The 15,664-nt window shown below is 34.6% G+C and overlaps 2 protein-coding genes across 2 annotated transcripts; one reads left to right on the plus strand and one right to left on the minus strand.

Moving 5' to 3' along the window:
- Positions 1–10,168: 10,168 nt before the first annotated feature.
- On the plus strand, positions 10,169–12,397 carry LOC127129661 (ABC transporter G family member 37). Its single transcript, XM_051058807.1, has 6 exons — positions 10,169–10,524; positions 10,977–11,100; positions 11,213–11,298; positions 11,494–11,578; positions 11,723–11,866; positions 12,026–12,397. Exons 1-6 carry the CDS (start codon positions 10,196–10,198, stop codon positions 12,395–12,397), a joined length of 1,140 nt encoding a protein of 379 aa, XP_050914764.1. The 5' UTR covers positions 10,169–10,195.
- Positions 12,398–13,061: 664 nt separating this feature from the next.
- LOC127129662 (uncharacterized) lies at positions 13,062–13,829 on the minus strand. Its single transcript, XM_051058808.1, has 2 exons — positions 13,417–13,829; positions 13,062–13,337 (listed from the first exon to the last, which is right to left on the minus strand). The coding sequence occupies exons 1-2, from the start codon at positions 13,555–13,557 to the stop codon at positions 13,062–13,064; spliced, it is 417 nt and encodes a 138-aa protein (XP_050914765.1). The 5' UTR covers positions 13,558–13,829.
- Positions 13,830–15,664: the final 1,835 nt, after the last annotated feature.

Below are 15,664 nucleotides of genomic sequence, written 5' to 3' on the forward strand. Positions count from 1 at the left end.
ATTTCAACTTCTCACACGGTTCATCTAACAAATTTTCAGCATTTACAATTCCCAATTAGGGTCAAATTAACAGCTTATTACTACCCATCACATATTCTCCCATAATACCCATTAATCGAGATAAACCCCCCTTACCTTGACAATCCGGCAGAATCTTTGAGCTTCAAGCTTTCGTTCTCCAACCTTTGCTCTTCAGCTCCTCTTCTCTGCCCTTTTTCCTTTTTCTCTCACGATGCTTCTCTGTTCTGTTTTCACGTGAAATGCTTTTCCCCATGAGAACTTTTCCTTATTCCAACATATATATATTTTCCCAAAATAATAATAATCCAAAAATAATAATAATAAAATTTCTAATTATTCAATTAAATTAATAATTACATTATTAACTCAATTTAAATAATTATTTTATTATTATCGGGGTGTTACACCAACTCCCCAACAATATGTCCTTACTCACAATGGGCGAAGCACACAGAGGAACAGTTGCAAACATCGCAACATACGTAAGTTTTTTCTTATACTAATTTTTTATGTTTCATCTCCACCAACCCCATTTTATTTTGAAATACCAACTTAGTCAAGTGTTATATTATTTCTATTATAGGATGTATCAAGGTTTCGAACTCGAGTCCACGAATTTGTCCCAATGGACCCGATGATTCAACCATATGTTAAACTCGCCGGTTTTGGTCAGATTAGCAAGATTATGTCTTGGTCTATAGATAACAAGTTCATTCTAGCCTTATGCGAAAGATGGAGGCCAGAGACACACACATTTTGGTTTCCAACCGGTGAGTGTACCGTGACGTTAGAAGACGTCTACATGCTTTTAGGACTACGAATTGAAGGCAAAGTTGTTAATGGTAAGACCAACTATGCAAATTCAATTTGCATGGAGCTTTTAAACACTGATTTGTTAGATGATAATGCTAGAGGTCAAGGTATACTACTCTCACGCCTAAAGTCATATTATAATAGTTTATATTTAGATGAGCATTCTACCGAAGATGCTCGAATTATCAAAACTAGGTGTTACATTATGTTGTTACTAGGATCCTTTTTATTTCCCGAAGGTAGTGGTTCTAGCATGCATATTATGTACTTACCTCTACTTAGACATGTAGATAGAATAGGTAGTTACAGTTGGGGATCCGCATGTCTAGCCTATCTCTATAGTTCGTTGTGCAAAAACTCCCACAAAGACACATCTACATTTTCTGGATGTGTTGTTTTGCTACAAGCATGGGGATGGTCAAGACTATCGTCTCTAGCACCGGTCAATAATAACCCCTTCACTTTTCCATATGCAAAAAAGTAAGTTGTTTAAATTGCTATATCTTTACTTACTTCCTTACAGTTTAGTACCCATAACTAATTTATTTTAACTTTTTGGTGTAGATGGTCGGCACGCGGTATGAATTACAACAGATGTCCGAGACACTGTATTACTCAGTATCGCAACCTATTGGATCACCTTCGACCGACAGACGTAAGCAAAATAACTTCATTAATTCGTCATATTATGTTGACTTTTTCTACATTCATTTAAATCCTATCGTCTTTAACATTTCAGTTCATTTGGCGTCCATACCTTAATATGGATCATGAGCATCAGGTCAACCCTGAAGACGCAGTCGTATGGACAACATGCACACCGATAATACGGTTCACAACAGTGGAGATGCACAACACCGATCGTGTGAAGCTGCAGTTCGGTATGGTCCAGAATATCCCAGACCCCCCAGCTAGCCTAGGAGAATGGCATATGCGTAAAGTGAACGACCAATGGAACTTCAACCCTTGGCAAACCTTCGCAAGATCAGAGTGTCGCAAGTGGAAGCACCGTCATGACCATGTCTTAACTGACGCAGTCATGCCAAATGAGGTAAAACCAAGTCGTACTTATATGGCTTGGTACAGATCAGTTGGATTTCAATTCATCGCCGATGATATGTACCTCTACGACCCACGCCAGACAAGTTACACACAAGAAGTATCAACATCTAACCCCCAACAACATTCTCAGCCTGGTTACTCACAACCACCTATCCGTCAAACTTTCTGTTCCACAAACACACAAACATACAACCAAAACATGCCATTCACCCAACCCCAATACCAAGAACATCCCCCATACCACCACCAAAAAATGGACCATCAACCTCAGGCCGAACATCGCTTCGCACCCACACCATCACCCTACCAAAGTCGCCTTAGCCAAAACACTAACCGCCCCTCCTCCTACCGTAGCCAAGAACCCCAAACATCACAATACCAAAACATCCCACAACCATATCTCTTCCAAACACCCCAACAACCTTTCCAACCGTTCCTAGACCCATCATTCACACCCATGTCTCCCTTCAACCGTCCCGGTCGCCCATCCATGAGTCAACCACACCCCAACTTCTCTGGCATGGGTCATGAGCTCAACTACGCCGGTACACCATCATTGAATACTGAAGACTATGCTGAGTTGGCTGAATACCTCAACGGATCTTCTCCTGTAGGAGGTAATGACGCTCCTGGACCATCAGATGAACAAACACCGGTGCAGAATCGTCAACGTGGGTTAGGGCCAAGTGTTAGGGTAGCTAGGGGATGTGGGACCGGAGGTCGGTTAGGTGATCCCGGTCATCACCATTAGGATTCTTTGTGTAAAATCCAAATTTTATTAATATCAATTTGTATTATATCAAATTTATCTTTGTGTAAACTCCAAACATTAGGTTTCTTTGTCTAAACTCCATTTTGGCAAAATTGACATACACATGTTTTGACAGAAACCCTAATTTTAGGTCAAGTTCGCAAGGACCTAACTCACTCATTTTTAATTATTTTGAGGTGGGACCAAGTGCATTGGAAAATTTAAGATGTCTACTTCAGTTGTTATGTTGGACAAAAATTCATAACTCTAACACAAACACATGCAATAATACAAAACATTATAGGTCAGATAACAGTTAAAATGTCAAAGAGTCCAAGTTCAGGTGCCCATACCTTTCTCAAAAAAATTGCAAATGATGCAAACTTTAGTCCAAATTCATTATCTTGAAAAGATCTACAACTTTTATGTTAAAGGTTTTGTCATTTGAGTCTTTTATCATTCAAACAAAAGGGCTTGAAGTTGGTCCCTTTTGGCAAAATTGACATACACATGTTTTGACAAAAACCCTAATTTTGGGTCAAGTTCGCAAGGACCTAACTCACTCATTTTTAATTATTTTGAGTTGGGACCAAGTGAATTGGAAATTTTAAGATGTCTACTTCAAATGTTATGTTGGACAAAATTTCATAACTCTAACACAAACACATGCAATAATACAAAACATTATAGGTCAGATAACAGTTCAAAAAATCAGAAGTCCAACTTCAACTGCCCATAAATTTCTCATAAAAAATCCATATGATGCAAAATTTATATCCAAATTCATTGTCTTGAAAAGATCTACAACTTTCATGTTGGAGGTGTTTTCATTTGAGGCTTTTTTAAGAGAGTCGCCAATTGGATTGGCGCCTCCTCTTAAAAATTACACATAGGCGCCAATTGGATTGGCTAGGGCACCTGCCCTAGCCAATCCAATTGGCGCCTCCTTGCAATTTTTAAGAGGGGTCGCCAATCCAATTGGCGCCTCCTTGCAATTTTTAAGAGGGGTCGCCAATCCAATTGGCGCCTCCTCCTAAAAGTGGGGTAGATTGAGAATTTTGCTGAAAACTGGGGTATTTTGGGAATTTTTTCGAAAAGTGGGTTATCTCGGTAAAAAACCCCTCCCCGTGAAGGTGATTGTTTCCTTGCTGGATGTCGATAATGGTGCTCTCAAACTTATTATGGTAACGGACATTGTGAGGCCTATGGTGACCCTGTTAGTCCTAAATATAAATGCATTTGTGTACATAAATGTTAAGTCTATAACAAATATATCACAAATGTTTCAATTTTAAATGTAAGAGCGTATCAAAATAAATTCAATTTTTCTGCTATATGTTAGTTTTTTCTTCTCTGTTTTTATTTATATATTATTTGACACCAAATTTTAGTTCGGATAAGCTAAAATATAGTTCTCACGATAAACACTTGACATTAAAGATATTCAAGGTGTAGTTGTCTTTTACCCCATTTTCATCATTTTGGTTGTAAAAATACTTATTTCCCAACCAAGCATGCAGTCTAATTTATGCTGGGCAGTCATTATGAACTAAACAAAAAATAGTATGGCACTAATCTAAATGTTGGATTTAAGGGTATATAAATGAAATATGAGTAAAGTTAGGACGGTGGTATTGAATCTATGCACTAATGCAAATTGGGCCATGAAATCTACCACTAGGACAATAATTTCAATTGGTATTTTATTGAAACAAAAGCAAAATATAATTTATTAATATCTTTTTTAATATATTTTTTTTTATAAATCAGACATCATGCGCTACTACAAAGACTCACCCTCAAGTCGAAGAGTATTATAAGGTGGAAAAGTTCTCCCTTAAAGGATTTAGCACTGCCCAAGGCTGAGTTCAAACTCAAGACCTTTGATTAAGCTAAAAGAAACCCTACCATCTAAACCAAATGCTCTTAGGCCGAACACACCATTTTGTTTGATAAAAATCAATTTAGATATAAACATACTATTTCATAAATAAAAATATTTTTAATTATAAACGCATTATTATTTTGTAAATAAAAACATCACATCCCAACAATGAATCTACTTGAAAAAAACAATATCTCTTTTTCACCTTAAACACATAACAATAACAGTAAAGTATACATCAATGTTTTACCGGATCAAATCAGATGGTTTAATGGAATGAATTGGGAGAATTCTGCACAGTCAACCTTTTAAAACATTTAGTCAATTAATATGGGAGTAAAATTGAAAAAATCGGATTAACCCATCCAAAATCATTCTAACCAAAGAACATGAATCAATTTTGTAAAATCCTATGATTCAAAAAATGCATTGAATTTCTCATTTTTAATTTAAAAAAAAAATTGATATGTGAATATCAAAACTTAAAACATTCAAAACATTCACACACAAAAAATCCTTGTTTTTTCTACAAGCATACAAACTACTTTGTTATAGTTTTTCTTTCAATCGCGCTTCATCATCATCACTCCGTCTCTTTCAAACATAGTCACACTGTCCCACTAAATATTGGTTGTCGTTCAACTCAACATTGTTTGTTGTTGTAAAGTTATGACTTGTTTATCGTCATTCACATTGTCAAACTCAAATTTGTTTATCGTCGTTCAATTAAGTATACGGTATTATTTATTTTAATAATTTTATTCTATTTAATTTAGATATTCTTAATTATTTTAGTTTTATTTTAGGTATTCTATTCTATTATTTTAATTTTGGTTTGAATTGATTTAACTTAATTTATTAAAATTATTTAATTTGTTCATATTTTTCTTAAATGAAGGTTGAAGTTAAGTGTATGACTATGTTGTATTATTATGTATACTATTGATATTATTGTATTAAGTTTATAATATATTTTGAAATATTTATTTTATTAAGTTGTGAAGTGTATGACATATCTATGAAATTTAATTTCATATTAATAATTTATTTTATAAACGGTTTAATAAATGGTTTCAATGTACGTTTATCCAGTTTAACCAATTAAACCTTAAATCGAAAATTTCACCGATTCAATGTCCAGTTTGATTTATAGAACATAGGTATACATGATGAAGATGAATATATTTACCAATATATTCTATTAGAATAATTAATAATTTTAATTACACTTTTAATATTCCTATTTCACGAGATTGATAGAATTAGTTCCCATATTATAAATTCAAATTGTATTTTTCTCCCTCTAACATTTTCAAATGATATATTACTTATGATACATGAGATATTATCATATATAATTATTTGTATAATTTTAAAGATAAAAAATGTAACACCCACATATAATATATGTCTAGAATACATATTATACATAGTATAATACTGGTACTAAAATACATAAGCGCCTAGCGGCAACAGTGTATATTTTACATGCCCAAAAGAAAATACTACATGACACAAAATATACACAAAAGTCCCCAAAATAAAAGTGTTGGTTAGGGGTAGCCGTTGGTGAACAACTAGCCACGCAAAATAAGCAACACCGTATACAAGATAAAGGCGTCGAGCTAACGACATAAAACAAATGCTTGTTTGGAGGAAACCCAACTTTTTAAGTTTTGTTATAGCTTTTCATTTAAAAGTATAGGTATTAAAGAGTGAGATTGAATGTAAAACTTGAAAAAAATTCCATTTTTGAAAAATCATGTTTCTCTTCTACCTGCTAAGCGCAACCAGGGGGCGTTAAGCGAGCTCTGCTGCACATGTAAAAATATTTCAGCCCATTAATCCACTTTCACCCAGGTCTTTTGACCCATTTTGAACTTATTTTATTTTATGTTTCGTAGTTTAGTTTAGTTTAATATTAAGTTATTAATTTGTTAAATATTTGTTTTATGTTTGTCCCAAAAGCTTGTCTTTGTTTGGCTTGAGAAAACATGGAGTGATTGTTTTAAGTTTGATTGGATCAAAAAGAAAATGTCATGGTAATGATAAAAAGTTTGAAAGGATGGTACGTTATTAAGGTACATGTTTAATGCTTTCTAGAACATAACATGAATATGAAACTTATGCTTTGTACAAATATCATGCCATTCATTCTTTTGCAATACTCGTCCGTGTTTGAATTACTTTAGATCATAGGAAAATGTGAGGAAACTTTCCATTGTTCACTGTATGCACAGGAGACCAATAATTCTTGTTTTAGCTCGTTTGAATTATGTTTAATCTTGCATTCGTTTTAATATGTATGAAAGCACTAAAATGATCAAGGCATTTTGTTTGGTTTTGAGCATAACCACTTGACAAAGAAAGTGGCCTACCTTGTGAGCGAGTGAGAATTTGCTTACCCCCTTTGAGCCTTATGTCAGGATCCATTTTGATGTCAACTTTTGGAACTTGTACACAACCATTTAGTTCATTGTTGATTTTAGATTGTGTAGCGGGGTATTCGTTACCATTAGAGATATTGACTAAATCCAAGGTAAACCATACAAGTCGAGTCGCCACCGCACTTCTATTTATCCAAAGGAATGGTTAGAAAGCGAACAAAAACCTAAAAGTTTTATCAAATCAAAAACTAGTAAAAATGTCAGAGATCGGGGTAATGGGTTTGGTTATGCAATTGGAAGGTTTTAAGCACCCAAAATATCCTAGGTACTCCTAGGGAGCCCTTTTCATACTTGTTGTAAGGTTGGTAATTTGTGAAAATTTATTTGTGCAAACATGATTGAAGAGATGAGAAGAAAATATACAAGTTTATTTACATTTTGTGTTTGAATGGATAAACCCGTTGCCTACGTACCATCTTAAAAAAGATTAGGATCAAAACCTCGTAGTTCGGGGTAAAAATCTCAAAATGAGTTAATGAATTGATTGGTCCAAAAGCCTTAAGGTCTTTTGTTATCCAAGGGAGAAAACTCAACCTAAAACCACAAATCCACCGTGTGAGGATAACTTCAACATGCTAGTGAGGGGTTAACCCTATAATAAACATGGAAGACTCATTATCCATCACTAAGGATAAAGGTGAGTATTATATCTACCTGAAGGATAACTGAAACCTAATAGCTAAAGGTTATGAAAAATTTGATTAAGAAATTGGCCTTTGAAACCACAAAAACATTTGAATGGGTTGTATTTACCAATGAAAAGTATTTACAAAATGGTTAAAGTGGATTAGAGATTCAATTCAAAAATAAGTGTTATGAAAAGAAAGTTTGAAAATCAAAAGCATAAGGCTTAGGTTTCTAATGTTGAAAACAAGTGTTAAATGTTTGCACAAAAAGTTTTGGCTTGGGTTAGAGTGGAGAGAAGAAGAAGAATGGCTAAGATCCTAAGCATACAAGAGGTAAGGGACAAGAGAACAAGACCACAAAAGGAGTTCCTCTCTTGAGATCATATTGATGATCCAAGTAGCTCCCATCCTTTGGAATAATCAATCACACAAAGCATAAACTCAAGCAATCAACAATCAATGAATTCTTGGACAAGGCTCCTCAAGGTGTCTTGGATCTCTCTCTTAGAAGCTCATGGTAATGGTTCCTCAATTTGGCTCAAGTTAGGATCCCTAGCACAAAGAAACACACACATCAAAAAGTTCTATTAACAATCAAAGAATGGACAAGAGGGAGTTTAGAATATGGTCCTTTCAAAGTCCATCCGTAAGCTTTAAGCATTCTAAAGGCATGAGGCCTAGTTGCTCTTTGACATTTAAGCACTCTAAAGGCATGAGGCCTAGTTGCCTTTCAAACTCCATTTGCTTGGGTAAAGTCCTAAAGTCTAAGTCCATTTTGTCCAATTCTTTGCATTTTGGTTCACAACAAACAGACAAACACAAGCACAAAAGATATATACACAATTATATGCTCAAGTGAGCAAAAGGCAAATGACATTAACATAAACATGTTCTCCAATGAGAAAAGGAAAAAGAAAATGAATAATATGTACAAGAATGATAAATTGCATAAGAGTAAAGTGCAAAAAATAAATGTTAATAGTTAATGGTTAATGGTTAGTGTGCCATAAGGCAAATTTAGTGCTATGTTAAGCAATCGTAATTGGACTTATCTAGAAGTCACAACTATCTGAGGCCGGTCAATAATAATGTAGGCAACAACACAAGTTAGAAGTCTTGATTAGTGAACCAAGTTCCAACAACTTGCCATGCCAAAAGAAAAAAAGAGAATTGATCTTGTAGTGGTTTAAGTCTTTTGCATGATTTAGGAAACAATCTATCCTTAATGCAAAGCCATTCACTTGATCAATTGATCAAGATGAATTGGATTTGGATCAAGGAAGATTAAGTCTCCCTAATCAATGCTAACTTATCAACCTTCAACTCATTGATCAAAAAGAAAAAAGAAGAAGAAGGAGATGAATAATGGAAAATGGAAATAAAAGGAATAAAATGCATTAAATGAAATAGAATGTACCAATCCAAATATGTTGACCAATGACATTGAGAATCATAGTCAAACAATCAAAAACAGAAGTGAGATGAAGATTGGAAGTCAAGAAATGAACAAAATATTTTTTGGCATTTTTAATATTTAAAATAAACTTGAATTAAAACAATAAAGAAAGGTCAAACTTCAAAATCACTTCAAATCAACTTTGAAAAGTCCAAGTGATTTATCCTAAGTTCAACAAGGTCAAACAAAGTTTGACAAAAAATTTCAGCATTTTTAAAAGTCAGAAACTATTTTTAATCAATTAAAAATGAATAAAAATAACCTAATTGAACTAAAATCTCAAATAAATCTCAAATCAATTAAAAAATTGATGAGAATATTCTTCATAGATCCATCATCATTCAAAGAGGTAGAGAAAATATTTTTGTATTTTTTGAATATCAAAAACTATTTAAAATGAATTAAAAATAACCAGAAGAGAGAAAATTCACAAAAAATATCAAATGACAAAATAAAAAATATTAAAAATCATTTTTAAAAAGGGTTAAATACACTTTTCCCCCCTGTAATGTTAGCGAGTTTAGGATTACCCCCCTGTAAAAATATTTTTTGTAAACCCCCCCTTATGTTATGTAGATTCCTTCATAGAACCCCCTAATATCCAGGTGGCATGGAATCTAATAAGAGGTCCTACACCTGGCATATTTTTAATTTTGTTAAAGTGATTATGTGTCATTTTACACTTTTTAATTTCAAATACCCCCTTAGAAAATTAGGGTTCTGAACATAGCAGGGAAGACGAAGACGAAATTTCCAGGGGAAGACGAAGACGAAGAAGAAGAATGCAAGGAACGAAGCAAACGAGAAAGACGACCGCAGTGAAGACGAAGATGAAGACAACCTCAGCGAATACGAAGAAGCGATCCAGCTCAGTGAAGACGAGCTCAGTGAAGTGTCCAAAGTCCGAGGTTAGTAAAAATTTGAAGTTCATCAATGTCGTAGGGTAAAATTTTGAAATCAACAATCTTTGACATGTGGGTATAATATATTGACAGGATTCACAACACTTTAGTGTTACACTCCACCATGGGGGTGAATTTTACAGGGTTTTTGAAGAAGAAATTATATACAGAGGGGGTACGGATACGACAGTTAATGGGGTTCAGTAGCTGCTGATTGAAGTTAAGATTAGTAATGGAGTTAACTCCAAGAGGAAGAAATCAAGGTCATGTTGTGACTTTTGACAGAGATGCAGATTCATTTGTGGAGGAAGATAAAGAGCTTCAATCTAAATGGGCTGCTATAGAGAAACTACCAACTTTCAAAAGGATTAAAACTTCTTTTGTTGATGAAATCACTCAGGAGGAGAGTGGTAGTAGATGGCAAAGAAGTAGTAGTAAAAGGGTTGTTGATGTTACTAAACTTGGAGCTGTTGATAAGCGTTTGTTTATTGATAAGCTCATCAAGCATATTGAGAATGATAATCTCAACTTGTTGCAGAAACTTAGAGAAAGGATGGAAAGGTAATTTGTTTACACTGGACTAGATCATGCTGCAAAATAAGTTGTTTTTGTTTTACTAACAAATTAGGGTTGACATTTTGTTTGAGTGGAGTATTCACAACTGATTATGATATTTTTGGCATCCAATTCTGGAGTTAAGTAGATTTTGTACTATAGATTGATTGACTTATTCGAGCTTATTTACTCACATAAACACTTACGAGACTGTTTGAGAGAGCTTATGAAAATAGCTTCTGACATGTGCACCAGCTGTTTTTAGCTTATTTCCATAATAAATTCTTCGGAATAACTTGTAACTGTTGTTATAGAAATAGCTTATACATAAGCACTTATATGATAAGCACTTTTGTTACATTTATGGCACTCAGTTAAAAGAAGGAAGGGGGTTATCTTTTCAGTTTATATTAGTGGATTATTTTGAAGAATTGGCTGATAGATTGGTTTGTTTTCAGAGTGAATGTGAAGTTACCTAGTGTGGAGGTAAGGTACAAGAACCTGAATGTAGAAGCAGAATGTGAGGTTGTTCAAGGGAAGCCACTTCCTACTCTATGGAATTCTTTTTCTAGCTTATTTTCAGTAAGTATGCTTCCTTCAATCTCTCTTTCTATTTATATGCACCACAACCTACATTTGTCACTGCCTCATCTTATTTGTACAAGCAAACAGAACTAACTTGTGATTCAAACAGGATTTAGTGAAGACTATATCATGCAGTTCTCAAGAAACCAAATTGGGCATTCTTAAAGATGTCAGTGGCATCATAAAGCCGGCAAGGTAAGTGAACATTTTACAAGGATGCACTCATATTCACATGAATTTGGTATTCACAATCACAAATAGAAAAGGATCCATAAGACACTCTGGCATGGATATGGTTATTTGACAGAAAAAACAAAATGATGAAGCTTAAAATAAAAAAACGGACCGGATTTCTAAACGTTAACTCATCAAATATGGCTTTTAATGCAGGCTTACTCTTCTTCTGGGTCCACCTAGTTGTAGGAAAACTACCTTACTAATGGCATTGGCTGGAAAACTAGATCAATCTCTTGAGGTCAGTTTTTAAACACAGTAATATAGAATAAAGTTAATGTGCAAAGTCATTGAGTTCAAATGATTTTTTTTAGCATAACTTCAAAATCAATGAAGATTCTACGTATTAATCGCTGTGGTATCCTACCTCTTTACTTAACTTTAGGTTTCTGGAGAAATCTGTTACAATGGTCACAGACTAGATGAATTTGTTCCTCAAAAAACATCAGCTTACATAAGCCAGTATGACCTGCACATTCCTGAGATGACAATCAGGGAAACTATTGACTTCTCGGCACGTTGTCAGGGGGTTGGAAGCAGAGCTGGTAATCTTTCTTGCTTATTCAATCCTAGATTATCCATATAAGTTGTAACTAATACATTTTGTCTTACATTCTACATTCTGTCTTACATTCTTCATTGTGATATGCATTGTGATGACAACCATACATTGTGTCTTACATTGTAGAGAAAACCTAAAAAAGGACATGTGCCAACTGCAACTGATATGCCAACTGCAAATGATATGCCAACTGCATCTGATATGCCTGCCCCAACTGCAACTGATATGACTGTTCCAACAAATGTGCCTGTTCCAACTGATCCACAACCTCCAACTGATATGCCTGTTCCAACTATTATGAGTCAAACAGGATCTAGTGTGGCTGCCTCAATCACAAAACAATCCAGAAAAAGGGTTGAAAAAAAACCTATCATCAAAAGAAGGCAAAGTGAGAGGATCAAGTTGAGTTGGTTTAAAAGACCCATAACAGGTGAAGGAATATCTAGTGACAAACCAATTACCCTACCAGAAAATGAAGACATACCCACTTCAAAATGAGGGACTGATTATTATGTTTCTGCTATGTATTTTGTAATCCTTTTGGAAAACTCTTTTGTAATTCCAACTGATCTTTGAAGACATGTATTTTGTAATCCTTTTGTAACAAACATATGCACTTACTGTGATGATCAATTCTAATGTATCAGTTTAACATTATTGGTGTGTATTGTCTATAAAACACAATGGCTAGTCTGTCACATTTTTTTCTTGTTTTTCATAAACCATGAATTCTGCAGAGAGCCATGGCTAGTCTGTGCACTAATCTTACAACAAAACCATGAATTCTGTAGGACCTAAAGAAAAAGCCAAAGTATTTAATTACATTCACCTTGAATTCTGCATTGAAAAAGTTTAAGAGATAGACTACATTAATATATTTCAATTTATTTATATGTTTACTATGTCATATTTTCTTTAGAATTACTGACTATAAAATTGTTCTGTAGTTTTCTGATGATTTTGCAATTTTGCTCTTTCATTATGATATAACATTTTTCTGTCATTATTGGTAGATTGAATGCTGAAAGTTTAATCAAATAATGATGCTGCACTGACAGTTTAAGATTGATGAACAGATTACATTTCATTGATGAACACATTACAAGTTCAACATTACATTGCTGAAAAACACTAATGACATAACAATTACATGACAGACTCATTAGACTAACTTAACCATAGCTGCTATCAACATCCATGACAGACCAATTACAAACATTAACCATAAATTTTTCCTCTTTTCCATTGCAATCTTTTTCTTCAGTTTTTCTAACTTGTTAAGCTTTCCGACTCTGCAATCTATCTCCTCAACAATCTCTTTAGCAAATTCAATCAAATAAGCCTTGTTGACTTCACATTGGCGGCATCCGGACGGATTGGTTTCTTTCACTGCAAACTCACTGACCAAATCATCCCACAAAAATAAACCGCACCCATTCTGCAATTTGAGGCAAACACCACCAACAATTAATTTCGAAATCAAACTCAAAATAATAAAATGCTTCAAAATTGCTCACCATATTATTCCTGCATTTCCAAAATTTGCGACCGGGGTTTTCAATTGACTTGGAGACCAACAACTTCATGGTTTCATTGCATCCACATCTTGGTAAGCCGTTTCCAACTTCACTCGTGGAAGATGCCTTGCTGCCACCCATAACCCAGATGAAGGGGACACGGACGAAGATGAAGAGAGGGATGGATTTGGGGTAGGGATGGATTTCACGAAGAGAGAGAGGGATGGATTTGGGATAGGGATGGATTTCACGAAGAGAGAGAGGGATGGATTTGGGATAGGGATGGATTTCACGAAGAGAGAGAGGGATGGATTTGGAACCCTAATTTCTAGTTTATGCCATGCTGGAGACCTAATGAAGATTCACATGTGAAAATAAAAAAATTAAAAAGCCACGTCTGAAATAAAAAACCAAGATTCCATGCCACCTGGATATTAGGGGGTTCTATGAAGGAATCTACATAACATAAGGGGGGTATTGAAAAAATAACTTTACCAGGGGGGTAACCCTAAACTCGCTAACATTACAGGGGGATAAAGTGTATTTAACCCTTTTAAAAACTAGAACTAAAATGGAGAAAAATGCAATTGGTCCCATATTTTTTGGATTTAAAATGAAGAAGTTGTGAATTTTTGAAAATGAAAGGAATAAAAGAAATTAAAACAGAAAATAGAAAAATAAAAAAACCATGAGCGTCTGATCAAGCCTCATTAATTGACGTCGTTGATCAAACGCTCCAGAAGCGCGCGCTCATGGTGGGCTTCAGTCAAACGCGTCACACCTGGCATTATTAAAAGTCATAACACGCAATGGCCAAGATTAGATCTGGGAAGTTTTATCCAAAGGCTGAAACTCATCCACGTGGGGACGGTGGTGGAAACCACCGTCTTCTCCGGTGAACATCACAGTTTCCGGACAAATTTGCAGGTTTTCAAAACTCAATTAAAATGCACGATCCATACATCATTGGAAAGCTGGGGTGATGTACATCACCCCTGTACCATTGGTTTCTCCTCTAGATCCTCATAGAGAGAAAAATCAGAGAGAGAAAATCATGGTGTTCATGCTAAACTTGTTAGATTTTGAAAATTGAATGCACATCAATGATGCCTCTATGGAGAGGACTTCAGACAACACAATAGCCAAGCAAATGGATCAAAGAATAGTGAGTTTCGAAGAAAAAACTAGTTGAAGAGAACCTTTGAATTGTGGTGATCTGAGCTTGCTTCCTTTGGCCAAACAGAAGTTCAATGAATTATGTGAGAGAGGTCTAGGAACTTTAGATCTAAAGATTCAACCAGATTTAGTTGAATTTCAGATCTGAAAAATTTGAATGAAAATGAAATAGTTCCTTTGGTAATGGTTATGGATTCAGTTGTGCAGTATCTCAGGCGCCATTAGGTTGAATTTTGAAGAGGAATGAATCTTCTATTTATAGATGGAGAGGCAAGGCAAGGGTGATCAAACTCATGTGCATAAAATTGGATCCTCCATGCATGGGCCTGTACAGGCGCATGAAGGGCCCAAAAGCTAATGCAAATGAATGCTGATATCACATGAAATTGAATTGGACGTGCATTCTGAACGGTAATTGCTTGTGCATGGAGTTTTGATGTGTTATGCATAATTGAACCAAAAACTTCTCCTTTTCGAAAATGCCATTTTCCAAATCCAAACATGAGCATGTGGGTAATGGTTGGAAAGGTCTTGATGTAAGGAACAAATGTTATGTTTGGCAAAAATCCATTTGAAGTATGGAAATTAGTGAATTTTGAGTTTAAAGTGTAAGGTGCAAAACATGCAAAGGTGAAATTTCCAAATTTGGACAATGTTCAAGCCCCTATATTTCAATTATTCAAGCCTCAAATGAAAACACCTTCAACATAAAAGTTGTAGATATTCTCAAGTCAATAAAAATGGACTGAAATTTTGCATCATTTGGATTTTTGATGAAAGAGTTATGGGCACTTGAAGTTGGACTTTTTTGTTTTTCAATGCATTTGGTCCAAAGTGACCTATAATGTTTTGCATTATCACATGTATTTCCTTTGAGATTTTGAAATTTTTTTCAACATAACATTTGAAGTGTACATCTTAATATTTCCAATTCATTTGATACCACCTCAATATAATAAAAAATGAATGAGTTATGTTCTTGGGAAGTTGACCCAAAATTAGGGTTTTAGTCAAAATGACCTATAATGTATTGGAATGGATGATGACCTTCCAAGCTTCAAATCAATTTTTG

The sequence above is a fragment of the Lathyrus oleraceus genome, chromosome 3 (genome assembly GCF_024323335.1).
Source record: "Lathyrus oleraceus cultivar Zhongwan6 chromosome 3, CAAS_Psat_ZW6_1.0, whole genome shotgun sequence".
Taxonomy (NCBI): domain Eukaryota; kingdom Viridiplantae; phylum Streptophyta; class Magnoliopsida; order Fabales; family Fabaceae; genus Lathyrus; species Lathyrus oleraceus.

Excerpts from the sequence above, each read along its gene's own strand:
- LOC127129661 (XM_051058807.1), top strand. The coding sequence starts at position 10,196 with ATGGAGTTAACTCCAAGAGGAAGAAATCAAGGTCATGTTGTGACTTTT. Across the intron at positions 11,299-11,493 it reads GGCATCATAAAGCCGGCAAG|GCTTACTCTTCTTCTGGGTC; the intron begins GTAAGTGAACAT and ends CTTTTAATGCAG. Across the intron at positions 11,867-12,025 it reads TCTCGGCACGTTGTCAGGGG|AGAAAACCTAAAAAAGGACA; the intron begins GTTGGAAGCAGA and ends CTTACATTGTAG.
- LOC127129662 (XM_051058808.1), bottom strand. The coding sequence starts at position 13,557 with ATGGGTGGCAGCAAGGCATCTTCCACGAGTGAAGTTGGAAACGGCTTA. Across the intron at positions 13,338-13,416 it reads GGAAATGCAGGAATAATATG|AATGGGTGCGGTTTATTTTT; the intron begins GTGAGCAATTTT and ends CTCAAATTGCAG.